At 31.5% G+C, this 12,672-nt stretch overlaps 1 protein-coding gene across 5 annotated transcripts in view; it reads left to right on the plus strand.

The window, feature by feature from the left end:
* The window catches only part of Cnksr2 (connector enhancer of kinase suppressor of Ras 2), a 284,365-nt gene that overhangs the window by 70,639 nt on the left and 201,054 nt on the right, over positions 1–12,672 (plus strand). For all 5 annotated transcript variants that reach the window (XM_063242887.1, XM_063242888.1, XM_063242889.1 and 2 more), the window contains exon 4: positions 3,956–4,043. In XM_063242887.1, the coding sequence (XP_063098957.1) occupies positions 3,956–4,043 (88 nt within the window). The remainder of the gene's footprint in view (positions 1–3,955; positions 4,044–12,672) is intronic.

Below are 12,672 nucleotides of genomic sequence, written 5' to 3' on the forward strand. Positions count from 1 at the left end.
ACCTTTTAGAGTTTTCAATGATACAGACAGCCTGCCTGCCATGGGTTCACCACCACTGCCTTGTACTGTATTGTGAAAAACTGAATGCTTTTGTCCTAATGAATTTTGTTTACTTTCTCCCCTATGGGTCAATGTAATATTTTAGCAAGGTTCAAAAGCCCATATACAAAAATCAAGCCAGTTCCTGTATACTAACAATAAACGTTTACAAACTAAATTTCATTTTTTATTTTAAAGACAAAAGAAACAATAAACTTCAGAACAAGATGGTAGGAGAGTTACAGTGGTTAGTATATTGATATAGTTTCCTTCAAAGTAGTTGCTTATATTATAATATATGGGCATGAAAAAGTGATCAAATAATATAGATACAAACCTTTCTTTTCAATGAACTAATAGCAGTTGGTAGTATAACTATCTTAATTACTGTGTGTGTGTGTATTAGTTTTAGCTTTCTTTTTCCCTTCCTTCTTTTCTCCTTTTCCTCATCCTAGTTTCTCTTTCCTTTTGAGTATTTTCTTCCTATTTCACAATATCTTTTGTACATTTTAGATCTTATTTACTCTTTCAGCTTCTTACACTAGAGAAACAGTGCACTGTTTACAACTGGGAGTCTGATTATTTCACTTATGAGTATATTCTCAAGATGCATCCATTTCCCTATAAATGTTTCAAGCTTATCCTTCTTTATGGCTAAGTAGCACTCCATTGTATAAAAATGCTTTATTTTTTATCTATTCCTCAGTTGATGAGCATTTGGGTTGTTTCTAAGATTTAGCTACTACAAATTGTGCTGCTATAAACATTGGTGCACATATATTGATGTGTTATGATGTTTTTAATTCTTCTGGAAAGTTACCCAGAATGGGAATAACTGAGTCAAATGGGACCTCTAATCCTAGTTTTCTGAGAAAGTTCCACGCTGATTTCCAGAGTGGTTGCACCAGTAGGCACTCCCACCAACAGTGGAAAAATGTGCCTTTTTCCCCATACCTCCTCCAGCATTTGTTACTTGTTGATTTCTTCATGATAGTTATTCTTACGAGGGTGAGATGGAATCTCAGTGTTGTTTTCATCTGCATTTCTTAAATGACCAAAGATATCAAAGGATTTTTCATATATTTATTTGCTATTTGTATTTCTTCGTCTGAGAAGTGTGTATTCATCTCAGCTGTCCATTTTTGGATTGGATCTTTGAATTTTGGGGGATTATGATTTTTTTCAATTTTTATATGTTCTAGATAGAAGTCCTTTGTCTGAAGGACAGTTCGCTAAAATTGTTTTCCAGTCTGTGGGTTGTATTTTTACTCTGTTGATGATTTGGTTATTTATTTTGCTGTGCAAAAGCTTTTTAATGAAATGAGATCCCAGTTGTTGATTCTTTGAAGTGTTTTCCATGATGTTTGGATATTGTTCATGAAGTCACTGCCTACCCCTGTGTCTTCAAGATTTCTGCCTACTTTGTATTCCAGTAGATTTAGTGTTTCTGTTTTATTATTTAGATCTGAAATATATTTTGGCTTTAGTTTAGTGCATCATAATAGACATGTATATAGTTTTAGTCTTCAGCATGTAGAGAACCAGTTTTTAAAGCACCATTTATTGAAGAGGTTATGTTTATTCCAGTGAACATGTACAAACTGAATATTAAAACACAGCATAACTTATACTTGATTCAAATTAGTGATATGCCTATGCATAAATTTAGCAGTATCCCCATAATTGACATAAGAAAACTGCAAAACACTGATGTATGAAATTAAAAAATAATCCAAATATACTTAAAGATGCACTGCATTCATGACTTGAAAGACATTAGTAAGATACAAATTCTCTTTCAAAATTTCTTTGTAGGAAATTTACATTGCAGAATTTTTTATAGGTACATAGAATATGATTTTAAGTTCTTTTGAAAAAACAGTAGAACAAGAGTAGTTATTTTGCTTTGGGAAAAATTAATGTTTATACATTTATTTTTAAATTATTTTTTAAGTACCAGGAATAAATAAATTGTCTTAAGTCTTTTATAAAAATGTAGTAATTAGAACTGTGGCAGGAGAGCCATAGAATCTGGAACTATACGTTTATAAGTATCTTTAACTAAAACTTGACAAAGGTGGAAAGCAATTTGGTGGAGAATAATGTTCAAAAATGATGTTAGAATATTTGGACAGGCACAGTGAGAAAGGTAAATCTCACCTCAAACTTCACACCTTGTATAACAATTGACTTAAAATCCCTCTAAATGCAAAAAATTAAACTCTTAGATAAAGCATGATGTCAGAACATAAAAAGATTTTCTAGATATTAGAGACTATTGATCTGCCTCTTAAAGATCCTGTGAGGGGATAAAAATTAAGATATAGATTGAGAATAAATATTTACAAATCACCTTTTTCAAATAATTTGCACACAATGTATTAAGAATTGTTTCAGAGATAACAGTAAGAATATCAATAATCCAAATAGAAAACAGGCAAAAGATTTAAACAGATATTTCACCAAAAAACTGTATTTAGATAGCAGCACTGCAGAGCCCATATGAATAGCAAATATATGCATGAAAGATATATAATATGATCAACTATGAGAGAGTTATTAGGAAAATATGAATACTGTTGGATATAGATTAAGCATGGTGTAGCGAGGGAAATTCAAACTAAAAATGATGACATGCTAAACATAGCTGTTAGAATAGCCAAAAGAAAAATTATGTAATTGAAAAATATGCTTAGAAAAACGTAACTGATAAAGGACTTCTCTTATATAGACCTTCTTTAGATCTGAATATATTTGAGTTGCAGAGTTCTGGAGAGAGGGATCTACTACCCTAAGTATTCCAGGTAATTGCTGAAATGGATATATAGTTTCCAGTCACTTGAGAAATATTCAACTCCAAATATTCTTTTTTTGAGTGATTTGTTTTCTTTTCCTTAAACTATCCTCCTTGCACAATCATGTAAGCTTTTGTCCACACAAAACCTGATTGGCATTTTCAGACAAGATGGAGGATAGCTTCTGTGCAAAGCTTCTGTGCCTTCATTTGGTGACAAAATACTTGCAAGAAATAGTCCTGCTTTCTGTTTAAATCGATCTTTGGAATTATAGACTTTATATCAGAATATATTTATTGTTCATACACAAAGTTAGTACAAAAGAGAAATGAAGTGACACTTAGAAATTCATAGAAGCAGTTATTGTATGATAGGGTTTTGGTTTTTTTAGACAGGGTCTACCTATGTAATTCTGACTGGCCTTGAATGCACTGTGTAGCCCAGGTTGACCTCAGACTCACAGAAAGTCTCCTGCCTCCTGTGTCCTGCCTCAGCCTCCCAAGTCCTGAAATTACAGGTGTGCACCACCATGCCTGCTTATGTGTTAATATTTAACTATAGAATGTGGGTTCTGAAGTCAGACTTTCTGTTTTTGAACATCATCTCTAAAACTTACTAATTTTATGACCTTAGAGAAGTCACTTAACTTTTTTTTTACCATTATTTTCTCATCTGTGAAATTCTAAAAGTACCTATTTCATAGTAGCTGTGAAGATTAAGTTACTTCATATGGCATTTTTAACATTAATTGGAAGATAGCCTTCAATATTAATTGTCATTGCTAGCACTTAATTGTGAATATTTCAAGTAGATTCTGTAAAGTCTTAACTTCCTTTGAAAATAAATTAAATTTTTTTGCCTAAAGTATTTTTATTTTAGATATAAAGAAGAAGCATTGAAAAGTGAAATTACTTGTGAATATGAAGAATCAAATATTTTGCATCTAGAATTTAACTTTTTCAATATTTCTCTTAACTTTTAAGTCCCAAATATTATTTTTATTAATATGTATGCTTCAGGACAATTTATTTCATATAATTCAAAATCCTATTTTAGAGTTTTGTGTTAGTATTCTTCAAAGGTGGTTGCTGCTTATCATAATTTTCCCTTTCCCTTTGTAGGTCACCGTTTGCTGCTGTGACGGACTATTCAGTTACAAGGAATAATGTTATACAGCTCTGCTTGGAATTAACAACAATCGTGCAACAGGTACTAGCTTACAAACATTCCTTAATTTATTTTACTAGCAGTTTCATTTCCACAGTGAGAAGCATCACTTTTTAAAAAATGGTATTTAAAGAGAAAAAAAGCAAAACAAAAAATGGTACAAATAATACAGAATTTCAAGAAGAATAAGCACTAAGAAATATCTAGTTGATAAATTACATATTGTCATCTTAGAAATAGTTGTTCAAGTTACAAAATTAAAGCATAAAAATGGACATTGAAACAGTGAGAGTTCAAATAGTTCTGTTCAACGATCCAACAAAAACTTAATAATACTGCAATTATATCCTTTAGAGTGCTTTCTTTCCCTCCATTTTTACAATAGCAATTACACATTTTGGGTTTTATTACTCCTACAGTTTTTATTACTTTTTACACTAGAGATACAATGTGATGTTTATAAATGTGGTTCTTAATTTATTTTACTTATGAGGATAGTCTCCAGTTGCTTCCATTTACCTATAAAGGCCTCAAGATCATCCTTTTTATAGCTGAGTAATATTCCATTTTATAAAAATGCCATATCTTTTTCATCAGTCCAGTTGATGGGCATTTTGGTTGTTTCCAAGATTTAGCTATTACAAATTGTGCTGCTATGAACATAGGTACACATATATCACTATGACATGATCTTTTCAGTTTTCCTGGGGAAATACCCAGGAAGAGAAAAGCTGGATTGTGGAACTTCCAATCCTAATCTTCTGAGAAATTGCCATACTGATTTCCATAGTGGATGCACCAATCTATACCCCCACCAACAGTGGAGCAGTGTTCCTTTTTCCCTGCAGCATCATCAACATTTGTTATCAGTTGATGTCTTGATGGCAGCCATTCTTTCCAAAGTGAAATGAAATCTCAGTTCTGTTTTAATTTGCATTTCTCAAATGACGATGAACATTTCTTCATGTATTTATTTGACATTTGTATATCTTCATCTGAGAACTGTGTGTTCACCTCAGATGCCAATTTTTGGAGAGGGTTGTTGAATTTGGGGTCTTGATATTTTTCAATTCTTTATAAATTCTGGGTATAAGTCCTTTGAGGGGTTGCTGGCTAAAATTCTTTCCCATTCTGTGGGTTTTCTTTTCACTCTATTAATGATTTCTTTTGAAGTGCAAAAACTTTTCAATAATATGAGATCCCAGTTGTTGATTCTTTGAAGTGTTTCCTGTACAGTTTGTGTTTTGTTCATGAATTCTCTGCCTATCCTTATGTCTCTTAAGACTGCTGCCTACCTTGTCTTCTAGTAGATTTAGTGTTTCTGTTTTAATATTTAGAACTTTGATCCATTTTGACTTTAGTTTAGTGCATGGTGATAGGCATGGGTCTAGTTTTAGTCTTTGGCATGTGGAGGGTCAATTTGAGGAGCATCACTTTTACCAAGAGTTTATACTAGTATGGAAGTTTCTGTTTCAAAGACAGTGTTCTAAATAAACCAAGTATATAAATATTTGTTGGAAGACTCTGCATGTGGTTCTACAATCTATGATTAGAAGATCTAAATGGTACCCAAACTGATAAATAAGTCATTGTACTATGATCATAATAACTATTTGTATCACGCTTTCAGCGGGAATGACAAAGCTATATTGTTTTTCACAAAACTAAGTTACCCCTTACAGATATCAATCTCAGATTTTTGCTCTAAGGCTATTAGTTTCACTTATGTTTGTCCACATGAACAGATATGCATAATAGCTTTTAACAGTGATCTAATTAACCATACTAATGTTTTTGAATATTTTCTAAGCCAGATATACCTATGGCACATGTCTTCAGAGGTCTAATATAAATATTTGAATCAAATCTAGTGTAAGGCAAGGAGAAATGATACACACTGAGGTAAATTGGCTAGCAGACAGCCTGCAAAATTTTATTGAAATCTAATAAAATATATCTGAAGATCTTGAGGCCTGCTGCCACCACTCACTGTAAGTCTGATGTCAGCCTACTAATGCTGCTTCTTTTTCAGGTGCTGTTATCCAAAGGGTAATAAATACATCAGTTATGTAGAATGTGTATATACTATCTGTTTTGACTTCTCTCTTGTAGCATAAAAGTAGCCATAGATAGGGTTAAACAAATGAACATACGTTTCAATAAAACTTGAGTTATAAAAATAGGCAGCAGGCCAAATGTCATCCATGAGCCATAGGTTAGAGAAATAGGGCAATCTAGTCCAGTGTGAAGAGCAACACTCATCAGATGGAAACTTACTAGAAATTCACATTAATAGTACCTACTTAAAACATTCTGTGCATAGTACTCAGGAACTTGTTTACTAGTTTTCAAATTATTCTAATGGTCAAATATATTTGTAGAGCAAAAAAGAACAATGCAGTAACATAATTTATGTATAATGTTTCTTGTTCCAAGTTATCAGTAGCATGTCTTTGAAAATCTGTTTTTTGAAAGCTTTATTAAATTTAAAACCATTGAACTTGACCAAAAATTTTAGATGCAAATACAGATTATTAGGTTGCTATCTTTTAATATGAGAGAAATTCTTTCTGATATAAAAGGCAGTTATTATGTAGTTTTTAAACTACATAATCATCCCTAGCATTTTAATGTTGTATGTGTGATTAGAGGCAATCTGTATAGACACAATAATAGTAGCACAATAAACATTATTATATGGTAAAATCTGTGATAATCTTAGTTGTTTCATTTAAACTTTTTCATTTATGCATTAAACTCAAAACAATTGGACTTCTGAGGAATTAAACGGAAAAAATGCAAGTTCATTATTTTTTAACTTTTATACATGAAAAACTCACTTATTTCTATGAGAAAGCAATCAATATGACATCAACCTTGAAAATAATTTCATGTGTATTTATGACATAGGGTGATTTTCATTTTTTGTGTGTTCTCCATACATTTGGAACTAGATGATCAGTGTAAGTTTTACTTTTGAGTTGTGGGTCAACACTTCATTGCCCTATAAACCAAGACTGAAACTTTAAATGATAACCATAATAAGCTTTTTTAGAAATATTAGAGGACAGTGTCAGATGATTTGCTGCTACTTAATCCATACATACGTAATGTTTTTGGGGAAACAAAGCAATCTTGAAAAAAGTTGTCCTTTGTTTAACTTTTATATACAGAGGTCAGAAATGGAATGTTTTCTTTAGAACTGACAGATTGCAGAGCATATCTTTCTAAGTACTGACTGTTGTATTGAGAAGAATGGGTAAAATAATTTTCAGTAAATTAAATTCTTCAGCAGAGACATGTACAGTGATGGAAGTGCAATCTGTGTCAGATGTGACCAACCCACACATTCTGCAATTTTAAGAACCTACCACCTAATAAAGTATTAGGTTTTGCTTTTTTCCTGAATTTTTGAATGTCTAGTATTAACAATTTTACAGAAAATATATTCCGTTCTCATGTTGCAGTGTTTGTGTTCCAACAACTTCCCATAGTTGCATTATCTGGCTCAACATTCTTTTTAGGAATCTTATTATAGGGCAATAATGGATTTGAGTTTTGCTGTTTAAAAAAATCATCTAGGGCATGCATTTATTACCAAGCTTTCAAGAAATCTCATTTGAACACTTATGATGATAGTTATGCTTTGAAAAATGTTGTGCTTCAAATTATTTTTCACTCAACTTCAATTATTTTTATTCCCTTTGCAAGAAAATGACATGATCAGTATCTAAAAATAAACTGTCACAAATGACCTCCTTTCCTTTCTTAATGTAAAGGTATAGTGTTATGGAAAAAGTGCAAAGTGTTTGTTGATATTGGCTACTTATATTAAAATAAGGTTAAAATAGAAAAAATAAAGTCAATTTCTTTGAAGACCTACTTCTGGAAAAATATATTCAATATAGTATAATAATTGAGTTATTCTAAGTTGTGATATTCCTCATACATTTGTAATGATCTAAGTTCAGATCATTATATTTGAAATTTTTAAAATTTTTATTGGCATATATCCACAGTACATAATATTTATTGTCCTTGTGTGGAGCTGGTACACATATATACCATATCTTAATTCCATTTTTCTTCATTTTGAGACCATAATGTTAAGTAAAATAAATCAAACACACAGCTTAAATATTGCATGATTTCTTTTATATGAGAAACCTGAATTATAATTACAGGGCAAAATAAAAGATAGGAAATAAGAAGTAGGAATATCTTTCTCAAATAGGAAGGGAATAAGGAGATAGAGGGAGTGGGGATAGAGAGGAGGGAAAGGAGATGAAAGAAGGTATTTGAAGTTCTTCTAAAGAGTTTTTCCCTGACACTTTCTCCCCACATAAAACTGATTATGAAAACACTTTTGAGAAAAAAGAAAAACTGATTTTAAAATTTAAATAGAAAGAATTCTCACAAAGAACTGTAGCTTCATGTAGAGCACTGTCAGCAACTGAATCAGAAAAGTGAGACAGGTACCCACGCACTTCTTGTCAGCACTGAAGTAATTGCCATGATGCCTGTCTTAATGGGTATCAGCATAACCTAAAATTATTCTGCTGTACCATTTTTATATTCTTCTCTTCAGACAGAAAAATGATGAATTAGATTGTCACTAGTTAAGAAAGGAGCACAAAAAGTGTCAGTTTGAAAGGTGAAGCTTTGGTAAAGCTTAGAATATTTGGAACAAGGAAGAGGATGGGGACAGGGCATCTTGGGAGACTTGAGACTCTTGTTTCCTCATGATCACTTTATGTTGGACAAACTGCGTAATTGCTTACTCCATCTATTAACAGAAATAATCATGTTTATCTCAAAATTATTGTAAGAATTAAATTAGATATAATTAAATATCGTCCCAAAATATGCAATGAAAGAATAAAAGGAAAGTAGTATTTATAAAATGCATGAGAAATAGATATTTGATGGGAGAAAAAGTAAAAACTTTATTTTAATAGATAAATGTACAGAGATTTCCCCTCATCTGTTAGTTTTCGGAAATGCTAAATTCAGCTATTTTGTTGCTCTACAAAAATTTAAAGGAGTGATAGTCCACTTTTGATATTGTATGGCAGTGAAAAAAGACATTTCTAAAATGGGTGTTTTTTTTTTTTTTTTAACCTTTTTATCGGTACCGGTGATCGAACTCACGACTGCCTGCTTGCAAGGCAGATGCTTATGCTGCTGAGCTAAATCCCCAGCCCCAGATGGGTGATTTTTTAAAAAGTTTTGGGACCAGGGATATAATTCAGCACAAGGTTGTGAGTCTGTTTCCTGGTACAAAAAGTAATAATAATTTTATAAAAACATTAGGATGTTCTTTATATTTTATTGCAAAATGATTACTTCATATTCTGAAATACGTCTGAAGCACCCATAATTTTGATTGCCTGTGAACTTGCCATTCCTACCCACATACAGAGATATGGAAAATGCAAAACATGTAAAGGTTAAAGAGTGCTTTGTGAGAATCATACAGAATGTGTTTAAGTGGCATATAAAGATCAAGTAGTAGTTAAATCCATATAAAACTTTAAGAACATTAATTGTGCTGGAGAAAGCAGGTTATATATTCTTTGATTTATATAGTGAGTGTGAACGCATGTGAAAAACCCAGTCTGGATAGTCTTATAGTCATCTCAAACACAACTCTAAATAGTACTTTTGCTATGAATTAGGGTAGTGTTTAAGCTTTCCTGAATCAGATGTTCTAGGTGACCTGAAAATTGAATTGGAGCCCTTGGGATTGATTGAAACTGGGGCATTTCAGATAAAAAAGCAGGGCAAATCTTATATATAAATTTTAAATAATATGAATTACATTATTTACCATACTCACTGAAGACAGTGTGGAAATCTATTTTATTTTTGTACATTGTGTTTAAACTAAGGCTTTTACTTCAATTATAGTTTGTCCTTTAAGTTTCTTTCAGATGTTTTAATCTACATTTTCAGTTTTTTATATAATCTTGATACAGTGGATCAAGTTAGGTGTAACATGTTACATATGTATGCCTTATACATGTACCTTCTCAAAGATGTATGTTTAACAAGGTTATAATCAGAATAAATAAATATCACAAGAAATCTTCATTCATGTTATTTTTAAAATACCCAGTTGTTCACAGATTCATATTTTCTAAAGTGTCAAAATGTAAATATAAATGATTATATCATATCATGCTAAGACTTTAGTGAAGAATGATTTCGAACATTAGGGTACCACAATGTTTTATTCTCCCATCTTTCTGACAGTGGCCTAGTTGGGAGGAAAATCTTAAAAACTTAATGTGAGTTATATAAAAATGAGTGCTTGAATAGATATTTCCATAGAGTGGTTTTATAAACCTAAACTGTATTCATGTCATCTGAGTCATTCTGCCAAAACACTTTATAAAATGTAGATATTATCATCATTGGTAATAATAGGAAAACACATTGGTAGATTATATCAGCCAAGTTATTTTAGATACTAAATGTATAACATGGTATTATTTCTCAGTCATCTGTGCTCTTCACTTCATCACATGTTAAATTTTAAGTAACATTGTATACCTACCAAATAATATATATGTATATATGCATATATGGTATAATAAATATGCATGAGTCTTTCTTCTGATTTTGTAACCAGAACATTACCACTATTGTTTTCATTACTGTTGAAGTCCTCCTGTGTCTCATCAGCCTGTATTTCCTCAGGGTATTTATCTTTTCATTCTTCTTAAAATCGTTTTCTATGCTTCTCTAAATATATAATTTAATTATGCTTGGCTCTAAGCGTCATAAAAATGTTATCAATCTGCATCTTTTTAACTTATTCCTCAAAATATAGTTTTTTAAAATGTTGTAGCTATATAGCCATTTATTTTCACTTCATATGGAATTGCATTGTAGCCAAATTTGTGTATTTATCCTCTTGACCATGGATATTTGGATAGATACCTATGTTTAAGTATATACCAAAGAGTGTAATTACTGCATTATACAGTTTGTAATTGCTTATCTTTGTAATTGGACTTTATCATTTTCTCAAAATATTATTTATGTCTTGTACTTCCATTAGTTTTCTATTCCTGTATTATTGTATTTTTGTCATGCATCTTACTATTCAGTTCACTTTTCAAACAGCTTTTATAATTTTTGCAAAAAAATCCTAAGAAACAACTTTTGCCTTTATTCCTGTTATGTGTAAGGAAGCATATGTAGAAAGATGTATTAGTCAATTATGGCCCTCATAAGTAACAAAATAAATTTCAGAAGAGATGTTTTAGTGTGATTCTCTTTGTTATGTACTATGATTACTCTTTTAAAAGATGAATAAACCCAAAGTAATCCTAATCCATTTTTAAAGAGATTAGGCAAAAGCAAGAGAAGGCTTCATGTATTTTTCCTCTGTAATGCCTGGCAAATATATGTTTGTTGAAAGAGTAAAATAATTCATTTTGCCATGAAAAATTCACCCAAAATATTTACAGAAATTTCAATTTGACTACTGTAATGCCCTGAAATACTGACAGATATTTAAAGGAGAACTAAACAGGAAACAGTAATTTTTCCAAAAGTTAATGCAATCCGTGTAACTCATGATTATTACAAATACAAAAATAGTTCTTTTTACTTTAAATTTCCCCTATTCTTCTGTTAGTCCCTGCACTTACCGAGAGATAAGGAAAAGCACTGTGCACTGCACTACTCTCATGCCTGGTGAGTTGGGAAGTGAAGGGACAGGAATTACTGTAGAGAAAACTAGAGATTCAGAGCTGAGTCTCAGTTCAGAGCAAGAAAAGCTCTCCATTACTGTGTAGTCTGCTTTCCACCCTCTCCAAATCAACTCATACATTCATTTCTTAGTATTATTTATAACGCATTGGTAGTTTAAAATTTCAACTTTGATCTCATAGCAAATTTAGTAATCTGAGCCATAAATGGATATAGACTATCATTAAACAATGCGATATCAGTTAGCATGGGATTTATAAAAAGCCTAAGGGGAAAATCAGATGTTTCAATTAGATGTCATTATTGGTTGTTTCCTTATTTCTTGTATATCTAGTTCCTATTTACGTGCAGTGCCAAAATTTTTATAATGCTTTTTAGAATGTCTTCCATAGTTAATGTTGGCAGATATAAACACCACAACTATTAATTTCTTTTTTAATGTCTCATTCTTTTCTACCCCTCTCTTCACCTCACAAAATATCTCACTAAATTCCTTGTTTCTTCCCACCTAAACTGTTTACATTAAATGTCCTCCTTTCCTGCTTCCCCACAAAGGTTCAGAAATGCCTTTTAGATTTGAAAAGTTTTCTTCCCTGGACGCTTTAACTCTCCCTTATAGCCCCTAATTCATACCATATCATCTAGATAAACCCTATTCCTCAGAACATTTAAAAATCATTTTAAAGGAGCTATGTAAAATTTAATAGGTGGGCAATAATATTACTATTTAAAATTGATGAAGTGCTTTTATGGTAGTATCAGATTTATTCTTCACAATAATCAAGTGAAATGTATAAACTAAGTATTATCTAAGTTTTGTAAGTGAGTAAATGGAACTTCAGAGAGAGGAAATAGCATAGACTGGCATAAATGACATGGCTTAGGCACAGTGATAGCAAACTTTTTAGGGATTTCAATGCTAACAAACGGCCCGCTGCAGCATGTGTGC

Source organism: Cavia porcellus, unplaced genomic scaffold (assembly GCF_034190915.1).
Source record: "Cavia porcellus strain 051 isolate PalLab524CR breed Dunkin Hartley unplaced genomic scaffold, mCavPor4.1 scaffold_33, whole genome shotgun sequence".
Classification (NCBI taxonomy): Eukaryota; Metazoa; Chordata; class Mammalia; order Rodentia; family Caviidae; genus Cavia; species Cavia porcellus.